Below are 12,531 nucleotides of genomic sequence, written 5' to 3'. Positions count from 1 at the left end.
TAAAGTAAAACTGTATGCCTTTATTCAACTTAAATGAGTCGTTAAGATAAAATACAATTTGCCCATGTGCAGAAACATTATACATTCAATTCTGAAGAAGGTAGTTTTATACAACCAATAAAAGGAACAGTCTAAAAGTGAGAGGAATAAAGACAATAGTGAGAGGGAGCTAAAAGGCAGAGTTTTATCTGTCAAAGTGCTAAGGCCTATGTGCACAAAGTTTTAAAGTGAACAAGACCAACAGAAGGTCATTTCTTCCATTCGGATTTCTCTTGGTGCTGGTGAAAGTCTTAAGGTGTGATGCAATCACAGAACTAAGATGGGTTTTTTTAAAAAGTAGGTCATAGCACTTACAGCTAAAAGTTTTTAATTTCTAGAGTTTCATTTGTCATGTACTCATGGATTCTACATATTTTGTGAATTCAGTAAGAACTTGGCCTTCAATCAGTAGTTTATTATCAAAGAGCAAATTGTCAGGTCTTTCCCAGCCCAGTATCTATCTCCTTATGCAACAAAGAGGAAACCAAAATATGAGACTCTGGAAGAGTTTCATTAATTTAAAGTTTGCGGTAAGTGATTACATATAGGTTCAGCTGGGGTCACCAGAGTCTTCAAATTGCTATTGCCTGAAATTGCCTAAAATGAGAATTGCTTACTTGGGGTTCAAAGTCCAACTCCATCATGTCCAAGCTCTAGGTATCTGAAAACATCAGACACTGACTCTTAGAAAGAACTGACCCAAGAAAGTAACATTTTTTTGTACCACACTTTCCATAGAAAGGAAATAGGCTGTGTGCAAAATAGTTCTAAAGTATCTTCAAATATTTTGATATCATTTAATGCATTGCTTTCTTATTGGACTAATCTGAATTTTAACTACTTAAAAAGAGGATCCATGATTAAAGTTAGTGAAATTCAATGTTGACTCAAGTTGGCTTAATAGTGTTTATGAGCAACATCTGTGTCATCTGACAGGTGTACAGACCTAAATCCTGATCAGTAGCAAAAGTTGCCACTAGAGGATTCAATAGAAAACCATTACTTAGCCTACAAAATGTCTCGAATCAAATGCCATGTTCCAATCATGGCAATGTAACATTATGTGAAGCCAAAACCTTAAAAACAAAAAAAAATTATTTTGTAAAAAAGTTAAGAATAACCCCAAGTTTACTTTACTTTAAACCTATTTTAAACCCAATCTTGGGTTTATCTTTCTTCTCCCCTAGGCATTCTCTGGGTTTTGCGGTCACGATGGCAATCAGGTTTTTTATTTCCCTTTAGCCTCTTTGAGTTTGGAGAACCAGGGGCATTGAGTTGGAAGTTATTCTTCAGGAGAGTCCACTATGTGGCCACAGCCCATCTGCCCAGCTGATCGTCTCTGGCTCTCCATTCAAGGCTCAGTCCCTCCTCCCAGTTTAAGGAAGTCTTTCCAAGGATGCCCTTTATAGGTTAAGACTGAAAGCTCCATGGAGGTATAGAAATTCTTTAGTTTATAAAGTCTCTATAAAAGAAACCAAATCTTTTGTTTAAGGTCACCAAATACTGTGAAAATATAGGATACCCACCCTCCTGCTTCTTGGACAAAGCTGAGACATTTCACAGTGGAATACACCAAATACCTTCTTGACCGAAAGGTGAATCTGGATTATTTTGGCATACAGAATTTGAGTTGCAAATCCAACAATTCAGGTTAAAGATAAATGGTAAGGAAATTTCAAGAATAAGCACTAACAAAACACAATGATTTATCCTTTAATTTTTTTTTTTTTTTTTAAACACCAGACAGTCTCAAAGGAAGAATTGGGAATTTGGGCCGCTAAAAATTTTAGGTCTAGAATCCTGCTGAAGTTTCTTATAACTCAAGTTCTGTGACTTAGAGATGGGGGTGCGGAGGGGAAAGCCAGTTCTACAATATTATAATAAAAAACTTTAAAACACTAATTTTATCCACTTTGGAGAAAAAGCACGGATACAACTTATGTTTATATTTTTAACAATATAAAATAAAGGGATACATTTCCTTCTCACCAGACTACAAGACGAAAATCAAGATTTAGTTTTAATTCCCTTTAGCTTCCTTTGTGTTTTAACATCAGTGACAGGAAGGCTGCATTATTTATCTAATTGTTATTAGAAAGGGTTAGCTGAGAATAACAGATAGCATCTTTCCTGATGCACTGAGCAGAATTAATTGAAAGGGATTCTCTCTTCAACTAAGATGTTACTAAGAAATTTCTTGACGTTTCTATTAAGAATTCTACATTTTCCAATGATTATTTTCAGAAAATGTAAATTTTATTAACATGGCTCTTCACTTCCACACTGTTATTTCACCTAGGGACAATGCCTTTCTTCTCTTTCTTCATGTCTCGCCACTGTGTTTTGCTCAGTGCCTCAAACGCTTCACCTCTGTAATTCATTTACACTTAAATTTCCATTATGTCTTGGGAAATATGTAGCACATATTTACTCCTTGAGCCCTTAACTAGACACATGCTGTATGGCTACTACTACTTTAGGAAGACCTTTTGCAATTTACATGGCTGCTTTTGTTTACCCTTGTATAACCTGAACTTCAGTAGTGCTTAGCACATAGTAGGAGCTCCAAGAAATATGTGAATGAGTAACATGATCTGTACACAAAAACAGCTAGAAACAGTATGCAAAATCTTATTTAAGACCACTTTATGGTCAAGTAGTGTCAAAAGCAATGAACACAGCTTTCTAAGGTTGTGATGTAAATAAAGGACAGTTGGGGATTCAAGCTGAAGTTGTGTTCTGGTATATTGCTTTCTCACTCAACTGCAGATCAACTATACATTTAGGCTCCTATGTCATTACCTGAATATGAATGTTACTTTCGGTGAGGTAGGAGGCCCATTTAAATAATTATATCTACTGGAAATGGGGGGATGGCTTTGTAAAAGGCCATAATGGGCTGGTGTAAACACATTTAATATCTCACCTTCACTCCTATTTATTATATGGGAATTATGAGGATGCAGATATTCCCTGAGACTTCAGAAATTTCCTTTAGAAAAAAGCGCATTTTCAGCAAAGATTTACAGTGCTGTTCCCTTGGATGGGTAAACGATATTCAATGTCTTTGTGCAACACCAATGTTTGAAATGTCAATTTTTGAAAAATAATAAGGCTGTCTTTTAAAAAGCATTCTACATATCCTTATTAATTTCCAAAATATAAATCTATAAATTATTCATTTTTAAAGAATGGGCTAGATTCCTTTATTTCCAAAGACTATCTAGGTATCATTTTGCTCCTTCAATCGTATCCTAAAACCAAGTATTTGCAACCACAAAATTCTCTTGAACAGGATTGCAGACTATCTGTAGGTATGGCACCATGGGCAGTTAAGCTCTCCTAATATTTGGCTCATTCTGTATTTGCATAATTGCCCTTCCCGACACTGGGCAATTCAAAACCCAAGTTCTCCTAGCTCTTCTAGCTCTCAAGATCAACCAGCAAGGACCTAAAACTGGTTAGGAAACTCCCTCTCCAGATAAATCAGGAAGGATACAGAACTGCTTAGGAAATTCACTTCTTAGAGAAGAACTGGGAAACTGAAAAAAAGTTTTCAATTACCTTCACGAGATTATTTCTTCACGTAGTCCTACTGCTTGTAAGGTGATGGCAGCAAATGTTTGCTAATGAATCATTAACCACTGTTGAGAAAGAAAAACCTATTTTCCCCCTGAGATATTTTCTTACCGTTCTTTGTTATAGAAGCAAACAGTGGGCACGCCATGTTTTTGTGTTTGTCTGTTTTGAACGTTCCCAGGAACACCAGGTGGTTAAGAGACAGAACAGTTCAAGGGTGAAAACAGAGACAGACAGATAAGGTGAATTTAACATTTTTACTAGAATTCTGAGAGAAATATGCTACCCTGATATGTTTATCACCAAATTCCTCATTTCACTCCTCTATACAATCTGTGGTAATCTTCCAATGATAATATAAGGCAACAGCTGAGGGCCCTTACCCACACCGCTCTCAGATGGATGTCAGACCTCAAGATTCACCAAAAACTCCAAGGTTTTTATTTTCACTTTAATTATCTTTTACTTAATAATAAAATGAAAAATAAGAATATATGAATACATACAATCTATATACATATATTTATTGCAAATACTTAAAATTCTTATGTAAAATGATTTTTCTATATTTGTGAAAAAATATGACTTTTTAAATGGTGTTGACACCAACTTCTCTGTACATACCCTCAATTCCAATGTTAACAATTCCTTTAAAAAGGCAAAAGACACAAAAGTTTAGCATTTACCAAACCAGTCTGTACAAACCTTATAAGCCAGAAGGAAAAAAAATAGCTTGTGGTAAATAAGTTGATTTTCTTTTAAAATAAAAAATAAACTTCAAAACTATTCCCCTTATTGCATTTCTCGGAAATAATCTGAGTGTCTTTAGAGTAACTTCCTTTGTAATAATTTGTGCCTTAACAGTGAGGTCCTACATTAAACATACCATATATGAGAAATTCAAAGTCTTCCACTGTCACTTTTTACATAGATATTAAAATATATATTACTTAAAATATATTACTGGAAAGCTATTTTTAAAATTGATCTTTAATAGTTGTATCAAATGTAAAGCATTAAAAAAAATAAAGTAACCAAGAATCTATGAAGCTCTTACTTCAACTTTAGGAAATGTTTCACCTATTGTTCCCTTTCAATAGGTATGTAGGTACTGAAACATGGCAGGAAAGATCCCTGCCTATCATCATGTTTCTCAGAGTCTCTTTGGACTATTCTACAAATTGAGCTGAAAGCTACCACTGGCCAAGTTTTTTTACTTAGCACGTTGTTGTAATGCAATGGGAACTTTTCCCTCCTTGCTGTGAAAGTGAAACCTCTAGGTCACAGAGAAAACCCTGGCGCTGCTCACGGACAGTGAGTTCTAGAAATAAATAGTGGTGTATTGACCAGAGAAGACCCCCTCATTATAACAAATCATTTCACCGAACAGTTCTTTAAGGACTCTAAGGTAGAGAAAGGCAATTAATAAGCAATTAGGATGGTCACTGTCAAGTCATTAATACATGTGAATTTACACCTTCACCCAGAAGGCAACGAGGTCTTCCTTTGGCTATTTATTTAAATCTGAGAGAATTCCTAAAACACATACATCTGGGTGCCTTCCCAGCCCATGCTAGTATGCTTCCCCTACCCCAAGAAAAACGTCCCATTTGCCAGATCTTATTCTTAGAAATGTTACATGGGACATCACATATAGTTTCAGTATCTTGAGCACAGGGTTTAAGGAATAGTAGGGCAAACACTCCAGGTTATTTGGCTTTATTTTGTTTAATAGGCTGGAGAATTTTCATGGAAATTTTTTTTAAGATTCAGGGAGCCTTCTCTAATAGACAACTCAGAACATTCATTAAGTAAGACTGAGATGATTATTGTTAATGCTCTCTCCCCAAGGTGACCTACCAAGGAAGGTATCTGAAGGCTGAGAAGCATACCCTGGAGGTATAAGCATCAGGCACAATGCCTGACTAGTCACTGGAAATAGTGCAACTACATACCACAAAAATAAGCTTAGCACTTATCCACAACCTTTCAGATTGAACTGAACGGTAAAGCAACTCTGAAAACCTAAGATAAAAACTGCTTTAAAGGTACTGGAGTCCCATGCTCTTAACAACACACAGATCTTTCTTGTTCCTCCTGCTTCATTTTCAAAAGAGTCAGATTGTAATACGGTTGGATTGTTGCTCTTGCTTTTCTGTTCAGCTCTTAAAATGACTTTCTACCTGAAACCACTGTTTTGAAACGAACTGACAAATGGATTGTATTTAATTTACTACCAACCCAAGAGAATCTATTCTCTCATTCTGTCAAGATTGAGACAGTGTACGTAGACGACAAATTCTGTTTTAGGGACATTTGTAAATGCAAATATCTCATTAGCTGAGTATAATTTGTTAGGAGAATCTGGGGAATCATAATGCTTAGGGCCTATCTGCAAGAGCCTGGTCAAGATGAAGAGGCACAATACGGTCTGCTCTCCAAGTGGACTTGAAAATCCCTGATACTTTTCCTCCTTTCCTGGTTAGTCTGTCCAACCTCAGATTAGGAGAACCATGGAAGAGAGACTTTCTATGACAGCAAAGGCGCAAAGAAGAAAACTCACGTTGATCAATCCAAACTGGTAATTAACGTTCAGCATGGGGTCCGTTCTGAATCACTCAGGCACTTCCAGCGCACAGACCGCCTTCGGTCCTGGCACGGACACGGCGAGTGAAGAAGCTAAGTATGGGGAGTCTAACCCAGCAATAGGTGCTTTGAACTCCCTCCCTTGGACTGTCCAGGGTACTGACAGTCTGGGGAACAGAAGCATGGTTTCTGTTTCCTACTGGATCTTGGCTGGAGAACTTAATCCTTACCCCTGTATCCTTGCAGCCTTCATATTTTTAAGCCATGAAGAAAACGGGAAGTTAGGAGGGCATCCTATTGTCTCAGCTGAAACTGGAACACAGATATTAATCTTATATTTGCCTTGGGTCGCAAAAAATTAACAAAAACAAAAACTGAAGAATAGTGTAGCAGTAAGTTTCTTACGGGGTTCAAAAGTATTACAAGCATGTATATTATGGGGCAAGGAGGGGAATGGGTAACAGAATGGGGAAGAGTGTTACTGTCTACTTTCTCCTAATCTGGAATGTGACTTAATAAGTTTACACTGTTCTGCGTATGGTAAATATCACATCCTGAATACTAAGTACAACCACAAGTGTACTAGGTTGCAATAATATTTTTACTTTATACACTTGAAATTAGGAAACTTAAAATCAATATGCAAAAGATGCACATTGACAACACCCAATTCTTCGATACCAAATTCTGATAAACTGTAGATTTATTCTAATGTTCTTTAACCATGACCTAAATATATGTACTCAAAAACTCTTCAGTCATTAGAGACAAGATTTAAAAGAATAAAAAAGGAAACAAAAAAAGTCAACAAAAACAAATAACAAAACTGTGAAGCTAATTTCTCCTTTCTAGATGTTCCCTTAGCCATTTACTGAGGCCCCTTTACATTAGAAATCTCTAGTGCATAGATACCAGTAATCCAAATAGAGGACAGGTTTTCTCAAACAGGAAAAGTGTCTAACTTTTACTGTATGCGTGCACACTGTGTTCAGGGTCATATAGAACAAGGTTCTTCCATACTCCTCAGATGCCTGGGAGGTCCAAACAGGCTTAACAGAACGGGCAAATGTGACAGCCAAGGGCTTTTCTTCCTGCAGCGACAGCAGGACTACAGAACATCAGGGAACGGGCTGGGCAAGAAGAGGAAAAGAAAGACTACCTTGTTTCTAGTGTTAAAACCGTTTTCCAAAGTTCTGTATGTTCAGTTTAACAATTTCTGCACTTTTACTCCTTTGCCCAACAAAACACATAGTTCAAATCACCCCATCATTAATATTACATGTTACTTTTGTCCTAGTATTTCCTACCTGTTTGTAAGCTCCACGACTGACAAAGTACTTGGATGTTATTGCCGGAACTGCTGCCCTGCACAGGCGACAGTAACAGCAGGGGCCCGGAGAGGCATCTCCTTTATGGGCCACATTCACAGTCTCAGGGCAGGGTAGTGGGACTTGAGGGCAGGGATCCACAAACTGCAAGCAGAGAGCTTGGCAACAGCACGGGTTTGTGGAAGCCAAGAACCAGGTCAAGAGCTTTTGGAGTCTGAGATACTACCTGTGAAATTAACATCTTATCAAAAATTTGAACTTAAGAAGGTTCTTCCTGTCTAAGAGAAAGGGACTGAGCAAACCCTGACTCCAGATTCTGCAAAGGCTGAATAATCCATGTAAAGCCTGCAGTCAGACTGTCATGACATAATCAGCTTGAATGGTCATTTCTCCAGACCATCCCTTCAACTCCTTCCTTTTCCTGGCCACTTAGGAAAGGACAGAAGAGAGACAGCTTCCTGTAACCATGCATGGCATTAAAGTTTTCTCAGAGTCACATGAAGCAGAACATAAATCTGAATTTAAAGTAATACATCATTACCTAAACAGCTGGAAAAACGTTAAAACAAAATGTGACATATTTACATGATTTTGTAAGTGCAAACTTGTCACAAATTCACAAAGTCTTGCTTGACCTAGACTTACTATACAAGGTGCTCTTCCTCTAAAATGTAAGATCTGCACTCTGTATTCCTGATTAAGTAACATTTGTCTCTCAAGACAACTGAAACCTCCTTATTTATTTCTGTGATTCCCAAAGGATGCAAAAAACACATCTCGTCAACCCTTCCCTTCCTGCCTCCTTTACAGCATGTTCTCTTTCTAGTCTCGTTACCGAACGACAAGGCAGGAGACACAAAGTTTAGAGGGGCCGATGCAATCATCGTGGCAGAACGCTCCACACCCCTTGCACATGATCATGGCTTTCAATCGGCAGTAACATTTCGAAGGTGTGTCCTCTATGCTGTTCTCTTCAGGAAAGGCCTGAACAGGAATGGTCTGGCCATGGCTGCTGGGATTCATAGCTTGGCTAGCAGGGATAGTGGTGACAGTCACTGAAAAGGACATGACATCACCTACGTTGCTAGATACTTGGCTACAGTCAGGCATCCCCGGTACAGCAGAGTTAGGGTCCATGTCAGACGAGGTGGAGACATTGATCATGCCTCTGTAGCTTGGCCCAATCTGTGTGGGGCTTCCATATAGCTTTGGGGTTTGCAGTGGTGGAAGGAGGAGAGGCTGATGGGTGGGACTGTCTGCAGTCAGAGGGAGAGCAGAAGAACTGAAAAGCTCAGGGCTGCTACGCATCGTCTTCCCTCTCACTGCATGAGCTATTTGTTTCTGTGCTGCCTGAATAAAATCTCGGGCTAGGGTTTTTTCATCAAATGTTTGGCCTCTAGGGAACAGGTAATTCTCCTTGCTTAAAGTGGTTTGCTCATGCACTGGTGTCTCCGCCTTCACATTCTTTTTTGCTAAACAATCATTGGTGGATGGGGTCTCTCTACTGTGGGGTCCTGAACTTGCTTCACACTTGCCAGAACCCTGGGAAGCCTGGGGCTCCTCCTTCACCATGATGGGTTCTTGCTCATCACCAGTACTTTCCTCATCAGTATCTTCTTCTTTGCCGCTGCTACTATCTCCTGTTGCATTTTTACAGTCTGTATATCCCACTTTCAAGGCCTCAGTGGGGCTACTTAGACAAAAACGGTCTTCAGGGTTTACAGAATGGGTCCTCCTAAAGCTCTCTGAACCCCGGCCATAGGTGGAAATGTTAAGTAAGTAGTGACCTGCCATTGCAGGCTTTGATGTCCTTCTGCCAGCAAAACCCAACATGAACCTCTGGCTTGTAGAGATATCCTCTAACTGGAAACCTGAGTGAGTGAAGCTGAACTGGGAGGGCTGCACAAACGGGAGAACATTCTGCCTCCGAACCCTCTGGATGAGAGTCTGAAGGATCTGATCTTGAGTGGCTTTACTTAGTCCTTCCTGGTATTGGTGTGTGTCAATGCTAGAGTCCCTCAGATCCTTACCTGTCAAGAGCTGGAGGGATCTTGGAACCTGGGGGAGCTGCTTATTTTGCAAGGTTTTACCCAGCGGCTGTAGAGCTGGGCGAGACTGCCTCTCACTAACTTCCTCTCTGCTGATCTCTGTTGCGTTGGTGCCTGTGAGGGCTCCCACCCCCGGCTCCTCTCTTGTGGTCAGTGGAACAGTTTTCATTTCAACTTTGGTGAGAGGTTTGGGCAGAATTTGCTCCATGGGAACATCTTTGCCCTGAAGCAGCTGAGTGACCAAAGGATTATTCGCAGGGATACTAGAGCTTGGCCTTGAAATGGGTCCATTCATATTTGAAGAAGTTCCTGGAGTTTTAAGGCTAGAAGCTACTGGCAAAGTGCTCGAGGACGGAGCTGATCCGGTAGGTGCTACAGTCACACTGACCTGGGGTACAGGAAGCTTTTCTAAAGTGGCTGCTGTTAATAAAGATGTTAAAGGAGAGGGAGTCATATCCACTGACGTACTAGCAGTTGTCTCTGCTGAGGCTGAAGGGTCTGGTATATTCTTACTAGAACCTACTCTGGGCTCAACTGTGCCGTCAGCTGCAAAACAAACAGGCGAGGCACCAGAGAGGAGAGCAGAATCTGTCGGAGCAGAAGGCGCTTTCTCCTGTCTGCAATCGTTGGGCCCTTGTGGGTGGGTATGAGAGGCCACTGTGGCTGTTGCCCTGGTGGGATTCAGTTTTTCATTACTCAGTTTCCCTACAGCTGGTGGGGGTGCGTGAGTGTGGGCTGGTGATGGGACACTTGTGCGTGCTCCACTGATGGCAGGTGTTGGAGGCACTGAGGGGGTTTGCTGTAGTTGTGCTCCAGAGACACTATGAGGCTGAGCCTGGTCTGGGGTCTTGGTCTCAGACTGGGGCTGAGTCTCTGGAACACAGGGTAAAAGCTCTCTCGTACCTCCCCTGCTTCCAGTTCCTGCCAATTCCAGTGCGGGGCCCTTTCCGGGTTCACGGGCTCTGTCTGAGTCTGGACTCCCTCCTCTAGCAGGCTTCCTTTCACCACCCTCTCCTGGACCTTGTCCACCCCCCGGGCCAGGTCCTGGAATGGTCCCTCCAACCGAGGCGGCGGCGGCAGCGGCGGCGGCGGCGGCGGCTGCTGCCCTCTGTGCTTTGACCAGCTGGGCTTTTGCTTTGATGTCTGCAAGAGTTCTGGCTCCTGTTCTGTTAGGACTAGTGATGGAGACTGGAAAACGAGCCCTGGGAGAGACCTGCGATGTAGGAAAAGGCATGGGGGAGATTCTGGAGACAGGGATCTGAAAGAAGGAGGGAGAAAAAGAAAACGCCAGAGCTTAGTTTTCACTTACAAGAGTAACAGAACTTCATCAACACTTGAATTTTCCCAGTAGGGTAAACACTGCACAACACCAGTGGCAATGGTGGCAGGTCCATGGCCAAGAGACCAGACTGCGGAGACAGCAACACGATTTCGTCTCCAGGATCCTTCCACCTCTTAGAGTGGTGCCAAAGTCTCTCCTCCCCCGACATCCTGTCCACCCCAAATCCCCATACCTCTTTTCCCAACACAACTCCCTCCTAATGGCATCACTACTCACAACTGCTTATTATTTACGATACAGACCTCTCTACGGTATTTGCGCTTTCAAAAGTGTGTGTGTGAGAAGCATACCACTGTCTTTGTCTTCCTAGCTCTCCTTCCAAGGTCCAAGGAAAAATTCTTGCTCTCTTCTGCTCTACACACATACACCCATGCACACTTAAGAATATAGGCTGAATTATCTCAATGACAGAGGCTTCTAGATAGCACTGGAAGACAGAGACAGTGTGTAATCCACAGACGCACCCCACTCTGCCCATCCCATGAGGAAGGATGCACATAATATATATGTTTGCTATAGTCATTCTCCTCCCTGGCTGGCTTAATACTTACTTGGGGAGCTTTTTAAACTTACTTGGGGAGCTTTTTAAAACTATATGCGCTCTGAGTCTTATCCTAAAATTTACAAATTAGAACCCTAGGGAAAAATGCTTTTATCAGGTTTGAAACCACTGATTTTCATATCATGAAATATTGTATCTGAAAGGAATCTGACTCATATTTGAAACTATACTTCAGAAGCTATCAGAGTTCATTAGAATGCATCAAAGTCTGGCCCCTCCTAGTAGCTGCTAGAGTTTAAAGGAACAAATAACTATTACAGATGTTCTAGGGCATTTAATTTAAAAAAAAAAAAAAAGAATCAAGCCACGGTACTGTAAGAATAGTAAAAGTGATTTTCATAAAAATCACACTCTCTGGCAAAGCATGCATTGTAGAAAAGTCTCAAAAAATTTTTTTAACAGGGTGAGATTTGTAAGTGTATAAATCTTAAAATTATAAAGTCATGAAGAGGGGCGCTTGGGTGGCTCAGTTGGTTAAGCATCCGACTTCAGCTCAGGTCATGATCTTACAGTTTGTGAGTTCGAGCCCTGTGTAGGGCTCTGGGCTGACAGCTCAGAGCCTGGAGCCTGCTTCAGATTCTGTGTCTCCTCCTCTCTCTGCCCCTCCCAAGCTCATGCTCTGTCTCTCAAAAATAAATAAATGTCAAAAATGTTTTTTAAGAAGTCATGAAGAATGTCATACAATTAGTAATAGGCAAAATGAGAGGGAAATCACGTAGTAAATGAAATGGGTCAAGCACTAGGAAATGAAAGTTTCTAAGGGATATTTCCTGAAAGAACAACTTTGGTTCAACTAAGTTAAATTAAAAGGGGGGGGGGGGGAGGAGTATTTCTATGTGGATTATTTTCTCTTTATATCCTAATATGAATGAATAATACCCAGTGCCTGGGTTCATAGTAGACACAATAGTATTAATAAATACCATTAATAAAAATGTACTATTTATCAAATGAATAAATGGATTACAAACTGATATTAAGCACAAGGCCAAGTATTACTAAACCTTTATATCAGAAGTAAAAATGTGTTTGGGCTTTAAAGGGCTC

General features: G+C 40.5%; 1 protein-coding gene across 4 annotated transcripts in view; it reads right to left on the bottom strand.

Moving 5' to 3' along the window:
• The window catches only part of ASXL2 (ASXL transcriptional regulator 2), a 133,267-nt gene continuing 120,736 nt past the window's right edge, over positions 1–12,531 (bottom strand). For all 4 annotated transcript variants that reach the window (XM_053891078.1, XM_053891080.1, XM_053891079.1 and 1 more), the window contains one exon: positions 1–10,838. In XM_053891078.1, coding sequence (XP_053747053.1) covers positions 8,364–10,838 — 2,475 coding nt within the window. In that variant the 3' untranslated portion in view covers positions 1–8,363. The remainder of the gene's footprint in view (positions 10,839–12,531) is intronic.

This window comes from Panthera pardus, unplaced genomic scaffold (genome assembly GCF_024362965.1).
Source record: "Panthera pardus isolate Hobbes unplaced genomic scaffold, ASM2436296v1 HiC_scaffold_26, whole genome shotgun sequence".
NCBI classification, from domain to species: Eukaryota; Metazoa; Chordata; class Mammalia; order Carnivora; family Felidae; genus Panthera; species Panthera pardus.
Note: the sequence above shows the minus strand (reverse complement) of the source record. Positions and strands in the feature narration are given on the sequence as shown.